Below are 21,903 nucleotides of genomic sequence, written 5' to 3' on the forward strand. Positions count from 1 at the left end.
ATTATAATAAGTCAAAGTTTAAGAATTGAGTTATAATTAAGTTAAAATTACAAGGATCAAATGATTAATATTTTCTACATATATAAGTTAATTATAAGGGTTAAAGATCATTTTTCTCTTAATTTTTTTTAAATATTAGGTACCTTGTATTGATAAGTGAGATAATTTTTTTTATAAATTATTTTTTTATAACAACTTTATCCTTCCATCATAGAACCATCAATGTCACCATGATCTGCCCATGTGAATTACATGTGAGCCCCATTTACTATCTGACCTGCCTTTTTATTGTAGGGTTAAAAGTATTAATTTTCTTTTGAGTTCTTTTTCCATGGGTACTAGAATTTAACTATCTTATGTATAATTAAAATTCTTAAATTTGTAACTGTTTTAATGAATATTTTCAAGTTATCTTTCAAAAAATTTTATTTAAAACCTAATTGTCATTATTTTTTTTTTTCAAAGACTTAACCGAGATTTTCGTCATACATATAATCATACGTGTCCCTGTCTTGCTCCTTCAGTTAGCTATGTGTGCACCAAGTTGGGTCGCAATTGGATGATGTGTGTCCCTCCCCATATCATAGTATTGACACGTTTTCATTTAGTAACCAAAACCAACCACAACCAGAGATTATTTGCAAGTTGCACCTATCAACATTATAAGAAACAAAGCAATTATCAATAGAAATTTCAAGAGTTTGCAAAGTCACAAAATTTAAATACATTTTTAATAATTTTCTCAAAGTGAAAGGATGCCCTTGGGAGATGTTCTGCAAAAACATCATTCACTAAACAGAACTCACTGTCCTTTTGGTTGTGATATCGATAAAGCTGAACATTTTTGCTCAATGCCCTTTCTTCCGTTCACTCTATGGTTTGTATGCCTTTCATCACTTCATACTTCAACTTTTAGCTCTAATGAGTATTGTGGAATGATTGCCAATCATTCTAAATAAACTTCATCATGAGGAAGGTCTTGTTGATGCAATTTGTTCTATTATCATTCTAAATAAACTTCATCATCAGGAAGGTCTTGTTGATGCAATTTGTTCTGTTATCATTCTGATAAATTTACTTTTGTGTACATGAAAAATTATAATTTTAAGTCTCTACACTTTATTTGAATTTTATTATAATTTTTTGTACTTTTTTTGAGAGATATTTTAGATCTTTACACTTTTATTTTTAGTATTTTAGGTCCCTATAACACTGCTCATGGAGGAAATTAGAATACTAAACAATAAAAATATAAAGACCTATAATAAAACTTGAGTAAAGTACATGAATTTAAAGTTATGTTCTTTCAGTGTAAATTCATCCATTGTAGATCCACATCAACTGATTCAACCCATGATCATAATTATTTTCAAAAAAAAAAAAAAAACACATGTCAATGGAATTAGGTTACTTCCTTCAATTCACATCACAGTTTGCCTTGCGTAGGTTCATTTAGGTTCTACTCACATTGTTTCCAAGAACATATACTTTCTCACTACATAGACTTGTTCGTGTTGATATTTTCTTTTCAATATTTAGTTTTTTCCATGGACTTTATGCCTTGTATAATGTAATCTTTTTATTGTAATGTAATTTTCTATTTTCTTTGCTTTAAAAAAAATCACAACAAAAATTTCTAATAAATATTTAACTCTTCCCCTTTTAAAATAATCAGGCAAATGTTTGAAAAATAAAATTTTAGAAATTAACTTTGTCTAGAAATTTAAAAGGTTTTTTACTTTGCCCCTTTTAAAATAATTAGGCATATTTTAATAATATATTTTCTCTAACCAAGATTTAATAAAGGATAAAAGGAGAAACTTCTAATAAAAATTTAATGTCATGACTAATTAATATATATGGAAAAAAATTCATTCTCTCTTTACCTTATAAATATGATCGGATGGAATGCTTATATATTTTTATACTTCTTCCACTCCTATATAAAAGTCAATTTTAACTATCTTATCAAAATTAAAGAGAGGTAATTAAATTATTGATACAGACTTAATTAAAAAAAATTTCCAATTTACAACTGATAAATGCATTATATTCAAGAATATTTTCTCCCACACATGACTTTTTAATTTATTCATTCAGAATTGCAAAATGATAAAATTGAAAGAAAGTAATTAATGATTTAAAATTACTTTGTGTATCTTGTTGTTTGCTCCAAAATGTAAATTAATCTGGGACCTCGCATGACAAAGTTGCAATGGCATTTGTTGAGCGTGTACTGCTATAATTGGAAACTCATTAAATAACTACTATATATGCACACTTTGAAAACTCAATAAAAATAAAACAACTTTGATTATAAGATTCACCGATAACAAGTTACTTGTATTGATACGTGTTTATTAGACGAATAATACTCATGTTATATGGTGATTAATTACTTGGGAAAAATGATAAATAAATCTTAACAAATGACAAAAAATACTTCAAAATGAGGTAATTACTCTGAAATTTTCAAGGACTTACATATCATAAATATTTTTACCAAATAACATCTTCGATCCTCTACGGAATAACAGAAATATATAGTTGTTAAAATATAAACTAAAGTAATTAACAATGAACTTAAAGTTGTAAATATATATACATATATAGAGCAAGCGTTATTGTTAATGCATAACGAAATTAAAATTATGGCTAGATGTACTGTTTATACTTATAAGTTGAAGTTATTAATAACTAAGCCGAAGTTATTAAAATAGGAAACACGCTGGTTATTGTATGATTAAACTAACAACCAAGCTTCTTATATCAACAAATAACAACTTTACATTTGTTATTAATAGTTTTATTTTCGGTTTTAACAATTTCACTTTCTATTATTTTGAATTTCACAAAAAAACTTATACAAGCCCCTAAGTATTTCATAGAGTAATTATCTCATTTCGTGATACATTTTTTTTTCATTTGCCTATTTTGATAATATAAGCAGAAGAAATTTAATATCATATAAAACTATTCAACATTTTCTCAATCATGCATATCATGGTATATTTTAAGAAAAGTGACAATAAAGTCCTAAAATAGGGAATTAATGACAGTTAGGTCCCGACAAAATTTTTTAAAAAATAAATTGTAAATATTAATTCAGATAATTGTAAACAGTAATTGCAATTATATTGTAGACTATGAGTTATATTTAGACTTTAAATGTCTTATTTATAACTGAAACTATCTGAATTAATATTTAATATTTTTTTAGAAAATTGTCTCCAGGACCTAATTGTTATTAATTCTCTATTTTGAAACTTTACTGTCATTCTTCCTATATTTTATTTATTCATATGCATATGCATATTAATACAAATACAACGTACTTCACATAGGGAAGAAACAGACCAAAGGAATTACACACAATGGAATCAAACGCAGATGGAGACGAAAGTATAATTGCCAAGAAAGTTGTGTGAAGTTGTGTGAGAAATTTCTAGCGAGCCATGCCTGGTGCCACGTTTGGAGGCACTTGAGTGGCTCTGTTCATTTGTTCTTCATTCTCAGTCCAACCTGTGTGTTTGTGCATCGCTTACGGGGATTAGAACTTGTCAACACACACACACACACGCACGCACGCACACAGATAAGAAAGAAAAACTAAGAGGTTTTTGGACATAATGAACTGTTTCAGGGCGAGAATATTCAGAGTAAATGAATCATTTTAAATTGTATATACATACATCGATATACATGTGTGTGTATTGTATATCCATATGAGTTTAGAAGTAAGTGTTACAAATTAAAATAAAATAATATAATAGTGTGTTTAGATTAATGGGGATTTGAATTTAATTTGGACCAAATTCCTCCTTTTATATCTAAAAAAATATAATTTCAAATTCAAATCCATTTCAAATTATAATTCTTTTATAATTTCAAGTTTAATTTACATCCAAGTCATTTGAAATTCTAATCACTTTAAACATTTTTCAGATTTTCACTATTAATATTTCTTTGACTCTCATATCTTTTCTTCACATTTTAAATTTTAAATTTTTGTTTGGAATTTCAATTCTTCTCTCTTTCTCATTTGAAATTTTTTAAAATATCTAAACAAAAAAAATTAGATATACAGGGATTTGAAATGCAAGATTTCAAATCTAAAATCTAAATCCATCAATCCAAGCGCTATCTAAAATGTGTTTATACAACCTCATGCGTTCATCTTTACACTCATATTTTTTCCTCTATTTTTATTTTTTCACCATATCATCCCTTTATTAATATAGAGTACAATTTAGTATGATTATTAATTGTAAAAAAGAATAAAATTGAAAAGATATAAATTTTTAGGAAAAAGAGCAAATTGACCCCCTTAAATTATAAATCTAGGGATCTAAACTCATTCTTTGTGCAAATATTTCTCTTTAATTTTTAAAAACAGTGTAATTTGGCCTTTACAGTTAATAAAAGTAAATTTTGAACGTTAGTTGACCAAAAAATAAAATAAAAAAACCTCAAAAATTAATAAAAATGATCAATAAAATCTTCTTGTAGTCATTTTCTACAATTTTTTGGTCTATTAATGTGATTTTCAGTTTTTTTCTGTAATTTTTTATGTTATTTTTTGTCACTTTTTAGTCAAATAATAGTCAAAGTAAATTGTTGTTAATGGGAGAGACCAGATTATATCATTTTCAAAAATTAAAGAAGAATATTATAAAAAAAAATTTAACGTCTCAGCCACTTTTAAATCTATAGTTTAGAACTTAATTTGCTCTTTTACTGCATATTTTAAAACAATTTTAAAAATTTAACTGTCATTTTTTAATAAGTATAAAGTTGGTTAACTTTACTTTGTATTAACAAACGGAGGAAGTATAATTTTTTTCAAAAAATTAAGATTCTAACTAACTTTTTTTTTTAATATAACTGTGAATTAGTTATCAATTGTTATGAACAAAAAGGAGCATACATACGTACATATATTCATATACACACATATATAAAACATACCCGTGGAGGGGCTGAGTCCACGGGCTTTGAGTTCTCTGTATTCTTGGCAAATAGCACAAACGGTACACCAATAGTGAACGCAGCAATCATTGCATGGCTCTTCTGGTAAGTCAAAAAGGCGTCTCAGTTTGCTTCTGTACGTGCACGAATACAAGCACACGCATCCCATGTACGCCATGCAACAGAACACGAAGCCCGCGCAGGGACATGCTGCAAATATACATATATAATGATAGTAATATTATTATGTATTAGCGATAAAGAAGTCAAATAAATCTCCTACGCTTACAAGTTAGAAGATGGATATTAAAAGTAGTGTTTAATCAGTTAGCTTAAACTATTTTGGTGAAGTTAACTGCCATCAAGCATGCTTAATATAAAGGATTTTATTAATTAACATCATGATCAACATTTGTATGTAACACAAATTATCATAATTAAGGTTATAATTTCTCACTCACATGTATTTCCTTTGTCTATGACTTCGGCACTTAGACCAAAGGTAACGCATGGAAAGCAGCTGGTCAGCAAGCCTTCAGCAGAATGAAAAACAATCAACAACGTTAAGACACACTTGAATTATAATGAAATGACTGTATTGAAGTTCATATAGAGAGAGAGAGAGAGAGAGAGAGAGAGCGCGCTTTACAGTTTCCAGGATCTTCGAAGCATTCACATAAACCTGTGGTCCATTGTCCATGACGAGGAGGACCAGCGACATTCATTTTGAATATCAGTTGATTGAAGGTGAAGAAGTAGGTAAATATATGAGACATTCTGTATTGTGTATTTATAGGCCATTCCAATCAAAATCCATTATCACTTCATTGGTAGACATTCATTCTTTATTCATTATCTTAACCTAACAAAAATTAAATGAAACCATTACCACTGCTCACACTTTTGGACCACAATATATTTAATTAGTATGAAGAAAAAGAAATATATTAGAAGGAAAGGAATTTATTCAAGTATGAAGAAAAATTAAAAGGACCCGTCCTTTTAAGATCTATTATTTCTTTATTTCAATTTTAAAGACAAGGTAAAGCTAAATAAAAAAGCATATGAAATATTGAATCAAACCCTAAATTCTTAGCCACTTCGTTCACAAGTCACGAAATAAAGTCAGAAAGAAAATTAATTTTGATCTTCGTTCTCATCTTCATCTTCTCAATTGTAAATCATTTATTTCTCTTATCCTATTTATAGGGTAAAAAGAAGATTAATTTTGATTCTATTTATAAGGAGCTTCACTAATTTTTTATATTTATCTTTACTTTATTGCCCTTATTAAATGTTATGAAAAATTATTAAAAATAATTATTTTTATTTTTATTAGGGGTAGAGGTAAAGACATATTACATTTTAAAACAGAGCTAATGAAGTTTTAAGTTTTTTTGTAGTTCCAATGAAATATGTTGGTAATGATTTATTTAAAAAAATGACATTAAAATCACTTTGAATTATTTAAATGACATTTTTGTCCTCTGAAATGCCATTATTCTTCTAAAGTCACTAGGGACTTTTCTGTCATTAAAAAATTAATATAAAAGATCAAATTATCTTTAATTGAAATAAAAATTCCAAGCTTCAGAATAGATATTTGTGAACTTGTGAATTGCTACTGAATTCTTGTAAATTTAAAAAGAAAAGTTGTAAACTTTAGAATAAAACTTGCGCATAGAAATTAATATTTGTACCACTTGAGGAATATCAAGATTTTAAATATGAACTTGTGAATTGTTATTAAATTGTTGTGAGTTTAAGAAGAAAAATTGTGGACCTTAAAATAAAACTTGTAAATTAAGGGTGCGAAGTATTTGTTTTGAGACTTAGTATTTTTACTTCAATCAAGGATAATTTAGTCTTTTATATTAATTTATTACTGATAGAAAAGTCTCTAAATACTAAGAGAATTATAACATTTTTGATGGATTAAAATGATATTTACATAACTCAATGAGATTTTATTATCATTTTTTCTTTATTTAATTTTAATAATTATTTATTTTTTAGTTCAAATAAAAATTATACTTCTTTTATGACGTTTCAATAATTCGAGTCTTTAATTATCATTAATACCTTGACAATAATTGTCATTTCCCTATAGACAAAATTTGACGGAGGCTCAAATTTTATCATTTATGTTTTCTTCTTCTCTCTTTTTGAATACATTATGCCCTTTTACAGGGGAGACAATTCACATTCATTTACTCCATACACATAGGAATATCCGTGAACTTGCTTTGCATCCTGTTAAATTTGACTAAACTCAATTAATATTGACCGTTTCAATAAAAGGAAACGAATATAAGATGCAAAAATACTGAGAATTTTTTTATGAACTTATAATATTCTTAAATCAATGGTAAGGTACATATACACCCATTAAATTTCCCAAATGACAGCGTTAGCATATAAAGTAGAAGTAGAATAGAGAAAAAGAACATGTGCGTTGACGAATTAATGAAGACGTTGCCACGTCCTCTACGCTTGTAGAGTCTTCGTCCCAAACAATACTCAAAAAACATCTATTATTAACACATCACATCGTTCATAGTCAAGTCTTCTAATACTTACAAATCATCCAGTCTTTTCATTGGTTAAAGAAAAAATAAAAAAGAGTGTTCGTGACATATTGATGAAGAAATTATTGCCCCATCCATGAGACTTGTAAAGTCTTCGTCCCAAACAATACACAAAGAAAGAGATGCTGTCAATTTCGTTAAACTTCATTTTCTATGGAATTGCATTCACCAAAATATGCTTTGATGAGTCAACATCAGCTAATAATACCATAAGTTGCAGAATACCGTTTCAAGCTTCTCAGTCCTTTAATTTTTCCAGGAAAGTTCATAACTTTCCAACTATGAATTCCACAAAAGGCACCAAACGTATAGCACGGGGCATGACTTGCTAGAAAGAACATATAATGAACTGTTCATATAATATTTCACTATGTCCGGAGTAAATGAATTATTTACATACTTGTGTGTGTGTGTGTGTGTGTATCCATAAATTCATGAAATAAAAGTGAGTGTTACAAATTAAAATAATATAAGTTTGTTTATATAACCTCACGTTCATCTTTACACTAATCTGTTTTTTTCCTTCTATTTTTCTTTTTTTCACCATATCTTTTCTTTATAAATATAGAGGAATTAGAAAGTTTTCAAGACATGTTATCAGAAAGGAAAAAAAAAGGAAAAAAATCAAGACAAGAGAGAAATTATTTATTTTAACAATTTAAAAAGAAAAAATGGAATGCAAAATTCTATTGCACATATTGCTCCTATCAATTACTCGCTCCATTTAATATTATAAGAATTTTTTTTGAAAATATCATAAAAAATATAAGGCCTTTTGAATCTTTTAAAGTGTAATTAATAATTTTTTTTCAAAAAATATCATTAATTTGAGGTGTAATTAATAAAGTTTTTTAATTAAGACACCTTATTTAATAAGAATAAATATGAAAAGAATGTGTAATTTTAAAGTAAATTATCTAACTTATTGGGAGTATAATTCATTTAAAAGCCCTTATAATTCTAAAAGGAAAGAATATAACTTATAGAAAATCATACTATTCATAAAGTATATAAAGACATCTTATTCAATTGCTTTATTTTTTATAAAAATAATGGGTTAAGGTTTAATTTTATCCTTGTATTTATTTTTCAGGAGCATTGGGTATTTTATAATCTTAAATAGGGTAATTTTGCTCTTATATTTATTTTTCAGGAGCGCTGGACATCCTATGATCTTAAGCAGGGCAATTTTTGCCCCTGAAATATTTTTTTTTTGGTTGAGGTTCAAAAACACCCTTTTATTAGGAGGCCATTAAGTTTTTCTTTTTTTGCTAATGTGGATGTATATGGGGTCTATGCACAATGACAAATAAGACTATGACAATATCTTTTAGTGCTAATTTACTATTGAACTTTTTTTTAGAAGTGTTGGACACCTTAAGGTCGTTTTTTAGCAATTTTAGGTACCTTGAAGTCTTATTAAAATAAAATTTAATAAGTATTGATAAAATATTAAATATTTTCATATTTAATAATTTACATATTATTATTTATAAATATTCATTAAAAATTTATAAATTACTTTTTAAATATTAACAATCCAAGCTAGGATTTTATAAATTTATAGTTGATTTCTTATTTTTTATATACAAATCGATCTTCTCTTCAAAACAATACTTAAATGGTTGTGCCTTTTGTGCGTAAAAGAAACTATTTATATTTTTAATATTAGTTAAGTTATTTAAATTTTTAGGTCATTTGCTATAATTTTTTTAGTCAACTAACGATCTTCTTTTAAAATATTATACTACTCAATTTTAATACGCTCTGTATGTTGCAGTGTTAGGAGTAAAATTAGAAATATGACAAATCAGGACCAATAATATGCAAACAAAAATATTAATTTATATTTAATGCCATTTGAATATCATTTATTTACTTTTGGATGGAGCATGAATGATGGTACATCAAGTCTATGTAAGAATTTCTCAACTTACAAATAAAGCCAAAAAAAATTATTTTATCTTTATCTTATAAATAAGACCAAAGGAAATTAAGTGAGTGTGGCACATATAGCAGTAGTCTGAGCCAATTAAACACCATTGTAGAGTTTGATTCCTAGAGGTGTATATAGAGAACATTATTGCTTGGAAGATGACAGCTTCTTAATTAGCACTTATATTTCTCAAAGGATTAGTCTCAACACTGTCATCTATAGTGATACATTGGGAAACAAAAAGCAAAGGACTAGAGTAATATATATAATATAATAAATATTAAAAAATTAAAGTTGATAATATATGTTTTCAAAAAAACAGCCTCTTCCTAATTACAGTTGGTCCTTCCCTTGTACATACTTCTTCAGCTTCTATATATAAATCACATGTAACTACCATGACAAAACTATAAAAAAGTAATTAAATTATTGATATTTTCTAGAAAATAATTTTTTTCTAGTTTATCCTTTTTTAAATGTGTTATATTTAAAATATTTTCTCTTTGGTATAGAACCTTAATCTATTCATAAAAATTTGTGAAAGAATAAAATTTGAAAGAAAACATCTAATGCTTCTTCTTTTTATGTAAAGTGACTCATAAAAATTTACGTTAATTTTTTTCCCTAAAAAATGAGTTACATATAGGATTGGATGAATAGAGTATGGATCTATCTTCAGTGCTCATCAAGATGATACAATCTGAATCAAAATCTGGATGGTCAAAATTTAAAGAATTAATTTAATATTTATTTTATACTTTTCAAAATTAAAATGTATAAAAATTATAAAAAATTTTTAATAAATATTTTAATGAATAATTTGCTCTATATTTAATTTGAAGAATCTAATTTAATATTAAAATTTTTATATTTTTTATATATTAATTATTCATAGGTATTCTGCATAGTTCATATATAAAATTTTTAACTTGTAATTTTTTTAAAAATATTTTTAAAAAATTTTTAGTTAAAGGATTATATATTTTATTTTTTAATATTGTATTCATCAAAATAAAAAATAAACATTTTAAATCTAGACATTGCAAATAAAAATTTAATATTAAATCTGAGCTGTTCAAAGTACATGTAGATAATCACTTTATAAAAATTATAATATTAAATTGCATCACTTAAATTAGATAAGTACTATCTAAATCGATGATGATCATATTTATTAAAAAATTATAAATTTTTATTTTAATAAATATAAAATTAAAATTAAAATTTTAAAAGTCTGAATTTAGATGGCCCAAAATTTCTGTGCCTGATGACCACCTTGGTGCCGAAGACGGACCCGTACAGAGAACTAGCGTGTGTTTGTGCGAAAAAAGAAAATAGAGTACTAGTGTGCGTGGGTGTGCATATATTTGCATTTTACTCCACAATGTTCAGAAACTTATTAGATAACCATTACTCACTTTACTTAAAATTGTAAGAAATTTTTAATTTAATTATATCTTCAATTAATAAATTAATTTGTTCTGGCAAAAAAATTTAATTTTTTTAAATTATATACTCTTTATGTATACCTTAATTTAATAAGTCATGTCTTAATTAAAAAAATTTATGAGTTACAGCTCTTAATTAAGTATATTTTTTTAAAATATTATTAATTGCATATTGAAATACCCAAATATCCTTTATATTTTTGAGCATATTATCTCAGAAAAATATGCCTTATAAAAGCTAAACAAGTTTTAAAGATTATAAGATTAATAGATCTCACAAGGTAGTTTTATTGTATTGATATGTGTTTAGACAAGCAACACGCATGTCATAGTGATTATTAAAATAAGTAGAATAAATTAAATATACTCTAAAATGACTTGACATTTTCTCCATCTTGCCGTACAAGCATGATACTTCCTTCATCCTAAATTATAAGGTACTTTTAGATAAAATCTCACATACTAATAAAATTCATTGAATACACTTTATAACCTTATTTTTTTAAGATAAAAGAATAAACTTTCAAAAATACTCTTCATTTAATACTTCATTGATAAAAGAATATTGAAAAAAGAATATATGAGAAGAGTAATATTAAAAAACCATCATTAATGAAACCTTATTTTTATTAAAGTGTCCTATATTTTGGGACATTGAATCTTTTCTAAAAGTGTCTTATAATTTGGGACGGAGGGTATATATTTTATTCATGTTAATTAATACGAATAACACATTAATACAAATCCAATAACGTAATCAATCATCACTTCACACAGAAGAAATTAAACAAACTCAAGGAATTACAGAACTTATATAGAACAGAATCGAACATTGAGAAGAAGAGCCAAGAAAGTTGAGGGAGAAATTTCTAGCGAGCCATGCCTGGTGCTACTTTTGGAGGCACTTGAGTGGCTCTGTTCATTCTTTCTTCATTCCCAGTCCAACCTGTGTTTTTGTGTGTCGCTTACAGGGATTAGAACTTGTGAAAATATACAGAGATAAGAAATAAAAGAGAGCTTTTTGACATAATGAACTGTTCATAGAGAATATTTAACTACATTCGGAGTAAATGAATAATTTATATACATGTATTAGGATGGAGTGTCACAATACAAATTAAAATAATATTAATATGAGTGTTTATATACATAAGCTCACCTTCATGATCTTTACACTCATCTCTTCTTTTCTTTATTTTTTACCATATCTCCGATTTATAAATATAGCGGGTCAGAATTTGAAGACAAGAGATTTATTTATTTTAAAAATTTAAAAAGAAAGACGGAATGCACGCACACACTATTGCTCATATTGCTCCAATCAATTATGTACAAAATCATAATATTCTTATAGTATAAATCATGCCACTTATCTCACAGAACCACGTCAATTTAATTTTAAGAAGAATAACTGTTAAGTCCCAAAAAGAAAAACGAATAATAGTTAGGTCCATGATGAAATTCTTAAAAAAAAAAATAAGACACAAATATGAAATTATTGTTTATATCAATATTTATAACGTATTTGTTGGAAAATTTTGTGAGGGACTGAATTACTATATATCATTAATTACTATCAATAATTAGGACTAGGAGATTTGGCTTATATGTATTATTTGGTCTGCATGTTTATTTCATATCAACAACTTAATTTATACTTCAGCTTTTTTCAGAACTAATTTGTTGTCATGTAAAACTTGAAAGACTAAGTAAATATTAAGAATCGAAGTGATAAAAATTAAATTTAAAAGACGAAATCAATATCTCTAATCTCCCAAATGTAAAAGTACTAAAAATTACATTAATCTTGATACATATACCTAAGGAGGGGTCGATTCCACGGTTTCTGAGCTCTCTATATTCTTGGCAAATAGCACAAGAAGTGCACCAGAAGTGAATGCAGCAATCATTGCATGGCTCTTCGGGTAAGTTAAAAAGGCCTCTCAGTTTGCTTCTATACGTGAATGAATACAAGCACACACATCCCACGTACGACAGAGCATAGAACACTAAACCCGCACACGCACAAGCTGCAGATATACACGATAATAATAAGAGTAATATGATCAACGTCTATATATAACATTAACACAGTAGTTGTAATAATTAAGGTTATAATTTCTGATCACTCACATGTATTTCCTCTGTCTATGACTTCAGCACTTTGACCAAAGGTAATGCATGGACAGCAACAGCTTATGCAACCTTCAACAGAATGAAAAACAATCAACAACACACGCTAGAATTAACATGAATTTGACAGTGAGTTAATTTGGGGGAGAGAGGGAGAGGGAGAGGGAAAGAGAGAGGGCTTTACAATTTCCAGGATCTTCGAAGCATCCACATAAACCTGTGGTCCATTGTCCATGATGAGGATGAGCTTTCGCATCAGCGTCATACATTTTGAATCAGTTGATCGAAGGTGAAGATGTAGCCAGATATGATATATATATATATATATATATATTTATTTATTTGTGAAGATGGATTTAATTGGAGAATTTATGTATGTTGTGTATATATAGGCCATTGAGAAAGCTCCTTCGGTTGACTTTGGCTTTGTTTTTGAGAAAATGAAAATTAGGCCCCAAAACCTTAAATTAATGATAGGTGGGTTCCTAATAATTTTTTTTTAAGTTTAAAATGTCGAACAAGATACTTTAAATAAGTATTTAAGTATAAAATATAGTTCTTAGATTATAATAAGAAATTTTTGTTTGTAATTATTTGAATTGTTATTTATAATTTATTTTTTGTACAAAATTTAATTTTGTCGAGAAAACTAACTATTATTAATTAATCCTTTTGCACCCAATAATCATTTTCCCTTCATATTTTTTAATAGATGTTGAATTTGTTCACTATTTTAATAGTGCAAGGCTGGCCTTGCAAAGTTGCACATGGCACATCATGAACTCTATATAGTTTCTTGTTGCTCATAACCCATTGAATTCTGTTATCAAGTCAAATTTGAATATTGTAAAAATTAATATTGGAGATAACTCTCCAAACATTATTTATTTTCTCATCCCCAAGATTTGAACTATCAATCTTAAGAAAAATTAAGTTTGTTTCATTTGACCTAGGCCTGTTATCATTAGTATGATGGGTGTATTGTATGCAAGTGTTTTAGTTGATTCAATTTACTTACAGAATGTTGTTAATTATCTTACTTTATTTGTTTATTTTTCTGGAATGAAATTAAATAAAAGTCTAGCAATAAACAACTGAAGCAGGGAAATAAACAATAGTCCATAAGTAAATGAACAATATAGCATAGGAATTAATAAGTTATCTTAAAATGATTTAGACATCTAAAATAAAAATAAGTTAAGTAGGGAAATTAACAACATTCCGTGGCTAAATTAACAAGTGAAGTAAGATAATAAATAAGTAAAGTAGAGAAGTTCTAATATTAATTTAAATGAGGGGCAATTTTATTATTTCTCTTATAAATTTAATATCAAATTAATATCCTTGGATTATAGCACAATTTTAAAAATTTAGAAACTTTGAATTTAAATAAGTGTGACCAAAGGGTCTTTATTATTGAAAATCTCTCTACTTTTAGTGCTTTAATATTTCATAAAATTTCATTTTGACCACTTAATTTTATAAAGTGTATTTTAAGTCCTTTAATTTCATTTTGGTCTCTTAAGTTACGGGCTTTAAATTTAAATAAGTGTGACCAAAGGGATCTTTATTGAAATTCTCCCTACTTTTAGGCCTTTAATTTTACCTAAAATTTTATTTTAGTCTCTTAATTTTATAAATTGTATTTTAAATTTTTTAATCCTAACACTATTAGTTCTATTATAACTAGCTCTATTATAATTTTTTTCATTAAATTTTTAAATATTAAGAAAACATTCTCAAATGCTTACATATTAAATTTAATTTTTTAAATGACAATTATTAACTCAAAAAATAATCATTTAAAATTAAGAGTATTAAGGTTAAATGATGGAAAATATATCTTATAAAATTAAGTGATTAAGTTGAATTTTTAGATAAAGTTAAAGAATTAAATGTATATTTTTTTCATATATTTATATATGTAACTTATATGTTTCAAAATATTTGCAAGTTTACATTTTGTCAATATATTAGTGAATAATATATAATATCTCTAAAGTTCTCGCTTATCGTAATGTTTCTAGTATATTTCAATTCATCTAAAATTTTTTTAATTTTCTTTTAAGAAAAACAATTGGAGTTGACTTTGACTTAATTTGTGTACAGTTGTAATCTATGGGAAGAGTGACATGTTGCATTCATTGGCTTTCGCTGTACGTATTAGCAAAGTTATTGATTAACGCCGCGATTAGCGGCGCAACATAAATAAACTACAACGACATTTTCTGTACGGAAAATTAGAAATACAGAGCATACTTGATATAACTATATGCTACCCTTGAAAAATGAAGTTGCTCAGTCAAAGCTATGGCTAGACTGTATGTAGTGTGGATTCAGTTTGGATGCTCATCATCATTAAATTTAGATCATTTAAATTAAAAGTAAATTATCCAAATTTAATATGATTGTATTTAACCAAATCAATGATTAAGATGGTGCTCTAAACATGCTCATTATGGGGATAACCACGTTTCCTTGAACATTCTCAATTCGACATCAAAGGTTGACCTTGACCATGTTCTGCCTCTGACCAGGAGGCTGAGAAGCCACGTCATCATCATTCCTTTGACAAAGAGACAGCCAGATAAGATAAAGAGAAGGCCAAATTTCATTCTAAAATCCAAGCCAATGAAATAATCCTTGTCCTTGTTCTCGTTAACGTGTGGGGATGTCATTAAGATTGGACTTATACTATATTAAAGTCCTTGCTTTCAATTCTCATCTTCATATTTTTAATAGGAAATCATTTCTTTATTTTCTTTCCTTTTCTTTTATTGTACAAACGTATTTTATTATTAAAAACAATCATATTTAAAGTATAATTGAAAATTAAATGTAAGCATTTCTCCAAATGAACATCCAAACTTTGATTTATCATATTGTAAGAAATTAAGAAGTTGTTTGGAATTATTTTTATTTTATTATTCTAAGATGTTTTGTAAAACATGTTTTGAAAACAAAAAAAATAAAAATATATATTTTTCTCATTCTCTCTTATTTTTCAAAATAATAATCTCAAATTACCTATTTTTTTATTTTTATTCTCTAAAATAATATTTTATTTTTTGTTTTCTAAAATACTTTTTAAAAATGTATTACCAAATAAAGTTTTTTTATTCTTTCGTCTCAAAACTAGTTGCCAAATAGGCTTTAATTTCTTTTGTTGGACCTAATCTTCATTAGAATTTATTTTTTCTTGGTAGAATAGAAGAGGGGGGAGGGGGGAACGGGTGGGCTTGACCCATATGGGCTTGACCCTTAAACCTAATTTTCTTAAAATGTCTTATTTTTTAAAGCCTAACTCTTATATAAAAGGCTCAGGACAAGACCTGTAAGCCTTTATTATTATTATTATTATTATTATTATTATTATTATTATTATTATTATTATTATTATTTAAAATTTTTTAAAATTAAAAATTTTAATTATAATATTTCATATATTGTTTAAAAATACAAATCATAATGTTTAAAAATTAAAAATAAATAATATAAATTCTAATTTTAAAGTATAAACATATATTCTAAAGTTTAAATTCAATTTAAAAATTATAAATATTTTATTTTTAAGGAAAAAATAAAAACATGCCTAAAAGAGTCGCCCAAGCCCGAGCTCTTTTTTTAGGGCCTACCAAGGCCGGGCTTGAAGGCCTAATTTTTTTTAAAAAATATCATTTTTTGAAGCCCGAGCCTTTATAAAAATGGGTTTAAATGGGTAGCCCTCCAGGCCCGGCCCTTCTTTCCTACTCTAGAAAGAAGGAGGAAAGAGAATTTTTCCATCTCCACCCTCACGCAAGGCAGCATGGTTTTTAAAATTAACCCATAGAGGAAAAAAATTCTCATTCTTATTTGGGTGAGCCATGTCAAGGTTCAATGCTTCAATGCACTTGTTACTCTACACATTTGGTAGTAATTAAAGTATTTTTTAGGAGTAGTGAAAACATGGGCAGTTATTTACAATTAGGTAGAGGGAACTAACAACAAGGTAAGCGAAAATGACAATAATTTCAAGTAAAATAAATTCATAATAAAATGCATAAATTATACCACATCAGTTATTTATGAGATAGCGGGCATTGACAATAGAGCAAGAGAAAATGATAAGAAGAAAAAGAGCATTGACAACTAAAATAATTTAAAGTAAAATAAGTTTTTAATAAAATGCACAAGTTACATGACACCAATTATTTATAATGAGGCAAAGGGCAATGACAATAAAGCCAACGAAATGGCAATAGGGCAAAAAGAATTGACTACTAATGTTTTGTAATTGACATTAAGTTCTATATATATATATATATATAAAGCTTTCATGTAGTGGGATAAGGCTTGTCACAGTTATTATTGTTGTTGTATTTATCCAATGGCTTCATGGTCTAGCAATAATATAACCTTTTGGGATCCAAGAGGTTGTGTCCTGAAATCCTACCAACTCATGACCAATAATTTGCTTACTGATAACTAGCCAGTGATGGTGGTTTTGGCATTGACGATAATGGAGAAGATTTTTTTTTTTGAAAAAAAAAAAGCCAAAGGAAGGGTATTTGTTAAATGTGCATAAAAAATTAATTACTTCTAAAGACCTTGGAACTGCATAATAATTTGTGTGATTGATAGGACTTTAGAGAATTTTCAGTTATTGTGTGGGACTTTGGAATAATTCTTCAGTAATTTTTTTAAAGTTGTGTTTGGATTAGTGGATTTAAGTTAGGAATTTGAATTTAAAATCTTATATTTGAAATCTTACAATTGAAATTTATAGATTCTAAATTATTTGTTTGGATGGTATAAAAAATTTCAAATTATAATATTAAAAAACTTTGTTTGGATCTTAAATAAAATTTCAAATTTTAAATTCTATGTTTGAATTTAAAGGCAACTCAGATGATGTTAACGATCGACTCTGCCTATCGAAACTAGAATGACATCAACGATCCAGTCTCAATCGATAGTAGCAGTCCAATCCTAGTTGACATTGACGATTCGATACCAAACAATGCCAAAGGATTAGCACGAGACAATTACAGTAATATGAGGGCTGTGGATCAGACCTGGATGATGACAAAAGAACATTCCCTTTTGATAATGGCGTTTAGCATTAGATGATGAAGGAAAATGAATTGAAGATAGTGATCATGGACCAATATTGGATGGCGGTGGCAGCAAACTGACATAAGTTGGATGATTCAATGCTGGCAAATCAATATTGGATGATGAAATTGGACAAGTATCAAGTGATGACGATGATGGCAAACTAGCATCTAGCAACGAAGGAGCATGGTCCTGGTTGATGTGGTGGTTTGGTCCGGATCAAAGTCAGCCCTTAAGTCCTTCTTGTCCCCAGCGGTCCTATCTCGGTCTACTCTAGCTAACTTGTCTTAATCATCGCCGGTGGTCTAGTCTTAGTCAGCTCTTGCCATTTGGTCTCAATCAAAGCCAACCATCTGGTCTTGGTCATTATTGATAGTCCTATCCTAGCCTACATTAACCGTTCAGTCTCAGTTTGCCTTAGTCATACAATCCTAATTAGCCATTCGTGCAATTTCCAATTAAAATCGACCGTCCGGTCGAGGTCATTGTCGTCGGTTAGATTTCAATCACAACCAACAGTCTAGTCCTAATCAATGCCGTCCATTCTTTGTCCTCCTTAACCATCCAGGAAGGCGTCGATAGTCCTATCCCTAACAATGCCAGCTGCTCGATCCTGTTTAGTACCTACGATCCAGTCCCAATTGGTGCCTTAGTGATAGGTCAAAGTTGACCATTTGATCTCGGTTGACGATAGCAGTCCAGTCCCTATAAATGTTGATCGTTAGGTCCCGATCAATGCTCGCATTCCTGTCTCAATTGACACCTGCATTCCAGTCTCAGTTGGTGCCATCATACTAGTGATGTCAGCTGGAGGCAGCAATGTCGAAGTTAAGAAGATAGTGAAGTTTATGAATGAACGTGAATGAAGAGAGAAGCTTTCATTGAAATTTAAATAATAAGGATTTAAAACGGATTTGAAATTACAAAGCAATTAAAGCAGGATTTGGATTTCCACACATTTTTAATTACCAAATAATAAATTTAGCTTAAATTCAAATTCACATGCATCCAAACATAGCATAAATGTATTCTATAATAGTTTGACAGATGACAAGTCTTAGCATCAGTATTGCTATTGTCATATCTCCATCTTTAACTACGCAATGCATTATGGAGTTAAAAGCCTATATTTCCTCTTCTTGCCTTAACATATCTATAAATTTGTTAGATTAAGGTATAAATCTGCCCTTGACATTTTTACTCAGGTGTACTTGATATCCTCTATTTTTTTTAGAGAAAATGGCAATAAAATTCCTTTAAAATATATAAATAATAATTTGATTACTCGAAACACCATAATTCCCTTGAAGTTCTTAAGGACTTTTCTGTCATTAATGAATTTATATAAATTATTAAATTACCCTTATTAAAAATAAATGATTTACAACTTTTCTTTTTAAATTTGCAACAATTTAACAACAAATAAGAAATTTAACATGTGAAGTTATGATTTGCTATTATATTGTTGTGAATTTAAGAAGAAAAATTGTGAATATAAGAAGAAAAATTATGAATAATTTATTTTCAATAAGAGCAATTTGATAATTTATATAAATTCATTAATGACAGAAAAGTATTTAGAGACTTTAGGAGAATTATGATATCTCAAAAGACTAAATTATTATTTATATATTTTAAAAAAATTTATTATTATTTTGCCATTTTTTTAAATGTTATTTTGTTCAAATATTTTTAAATTTGGTATAATGTCGTCTACCGTTAATGTTTGACTAGGTTGATTGTTATCTCACCCTTATTTGCTTAGTAAGCTTGCCATGTTGGATTGTCCATTCCACTTCTCCCCTCCAGATGCCATTCTCGAAGCTGCTACTTCTCCTCCCTTTCCCTTGCTTTTCTTCTTCCTCTACCCCATTCTGGCAATCGTTCGTGATGGACCATTAGGATCTTTCCATAAATTTGTAACCTATGCATAGATCTTCATGGCGATGGATCATTAGGAGCTTTTCTTCTTCTTCATCAGTGAAATCACCAAAATCTGTGAAGGATCATTTCAAACCCCATCGCAATACAACTTACTGAGCATGATCTAGGTTGAAACTCATCGTGTCTCTTCTCTCTGCAATTTGGGCTTAAGGATCTAGGTTTTTCAATCTGCGTCAAGCACAATGGGTTTGATCGAATGCTCACATCAACATTGCCGATCCAGTTCATCTTCTTCATTCCTTCTTCTCCCTCGTTCTTCAGTAGTTTTCCTTTACATAACCTAGAAAAGGGTTTAACCAAAACCTAAGACTCACGCCCTTGAGTTCATCTACGTCCTCACATAATGGAAGAGCCCAAGAATAGCATGTTGAATAATACCGGCGGCAAACGTGTGTAACAGCAAACTCCCAACTGGTTGCTTGAGTCGTGCCCAGAAGGACACTGTCCTTAAGAACTATTCCGGCACACCCTCGGACGGCCGGCAGTTCCCCAGGATTAAACAAGCACTTCCTCGGTGGAACGAGGGAACAGAACAACGGAGACCAAACGTAATCACAGACAGATAGATTGGCATAGGGAGGAAGAGAGAACCGTGAGGACTCAAGAGGCTTCTGTATTTCGCTCTGTCTGAACCCATGGCTATATATAGCCCGAAGGTGGACATGAACGTTGGGAGGTTACCACCGGTTTAAAAGCTTGGTTACAGTCTCATAAAAATTATTTAAAAACTTGTCTGGAAACGTTGGAGTTACACAAAACGCATTCAACTCTGGAAACGTTGGGAACGTTTGGGAAGACAACCGTTTAGAAAAAATTAATTTGTTTAATGAAAAAAAAACGTTTCAAACTCCAGACAGCCAAAATTTGACTTCAAACTCCAGACAGCCAAAATTTGAGTTTCTCCGGCAAGCCAAAATAATTATTTATTTGTAAAATAATCCGATAAAAGGAACCCACTACCTCTTGAACTCACGCGCAGGGGGGCAAATCGGCTGATTTCAACTGCGATTGCCTTGAGTTGGCCTGTCTCATGTGCGCGAGACCACTTCTCTTCCAAGCCTATTTTACTAGCCCACTTCATTCCTTAGTATATATACACTAGGAGAGTCTTTCTTTTAATCAATGTGGGACTTTGACACACACACACTTTTGACACACATACAACATAGCATTCAGTTCGTCAACGCCCTTGAGTTCTTCCTTTGAATTTGAATCCTCAATGTTTTATTCTGAGACCCATGGTTTCTATTGTATTGTAAATCTGAGATTATGATTTTCTTATTTCTCTTCGGATTTTATGGTTTAGATTAAATTTGTAATGATTTTCTATGTTTATGGGCTCGATTCTTTCTGGTTTCTACTTTGATATGTTTTTAGGTTCGATCTTTTCAGATCAACCCAGTGTTCATTGAAAATTCATCTCCTTGGCTTCATCACTTGAGTTTTAGATTACTGTCGAACCAAGGTGAGGCTAAGTATTCTTTTGCTGGAAGAGAATGACAATGCAATCTTCTTCATTCTTACTTTGGTTTCTTGCTCTAGTTCTGTCTGATTGTCTATGCAACGCTATTTATGGGTGATTCGACTCTATCTCTACTCAAGATTCTTGCTCTGGTTAAGTTTTTGAACACTAACATCTCGTCGATGCTTCTCTCATAATGCAATTCATTATGATTTAGCACTTGAATATTGCTCAATGATTTTATCTGGATATGGTTTTCACTTTTCAGTTTTCCACACAGAGAGAGAGAAAGGCGCGCGTGGGGGAGAAGAAGAATGAAGAAGAATTATG

The 21,903-nt window shown here is 28.7% G+C and overlaps 2 protein-coding genes across 2 annotated transcripts; both read right to left on the reverse strand.

Moving 5' to 3' along the window:
• Window positions 1-3,365: 3,365 nt before the first annotated feature.
• LOC129292569 (cell number regulator 2-like) lies at window positions 3,366-5,709 on the reverse strand. The gene is made up of 4 exons (XM_054930137.1): window positions 5,618-5,709; window positions 5,430-5,501; window positions 4,969-5,178; window positions 3,366-3,522 (listed from the first exon to the last, which is right to left on the reverse strand). The coding sequence occupies exons 1-4, from the start codon at window positions 5,691-5,693 to the stop codon at window positions 3,446-3,448; spliced, it is 435 nt and encodes a 144-aa protein (XP_054786112.1). The 5' UTR covers window positions 5,694-5,709; the 3' UTR covers window positions 3,366-3,445.
• A 5,885-nt stretch (window positions 5,710-11,594) lies between these two features.
• On the reverse strand, window positions 11,595-13,407 carry LOC129292184 (cell number regulator 2-like). Its single transcript, XM_054929738.1, has 4 exons — window positions 13,258-13,407; window positions 13,074-13,145; window positions 12,761-12,970; window positions 11,595-11,886 (listed from the first exon to the last, which is right to left on the reverse strand). Exons 1-4 carry the CDS (start codon window positions 13,340-13,342, stop codon window positions 11,810-11,812), a joined length of 444 nt encoding a protein of 147 aa, XP_054785713.1. The 5' UTR covers window positions 13,343-13,407; the 3' UTR covers window positions 11,595-11,809.
• Window positions 13,408-21,903: the final 8,496 nt, after the last annotated feature.

Source organism: Prosopis cineraria, unplaced genomic scaffold, assembly GCF_029017545.1.
Source record: "Prosopis cineraria cultivar Desert tree isolate PC_DT_omini unplaced genomic scaffold, ASM2901754v1 PC14, whole genome shotgun sequence".
Taxonomy (NCBI): domain Eukaryota; kingdom Viridiplantae; phylum Streptophyta; class Magnoliopsida; order Fabales; family Fabaceae; genus Prosopis; species Prosopis cineraria.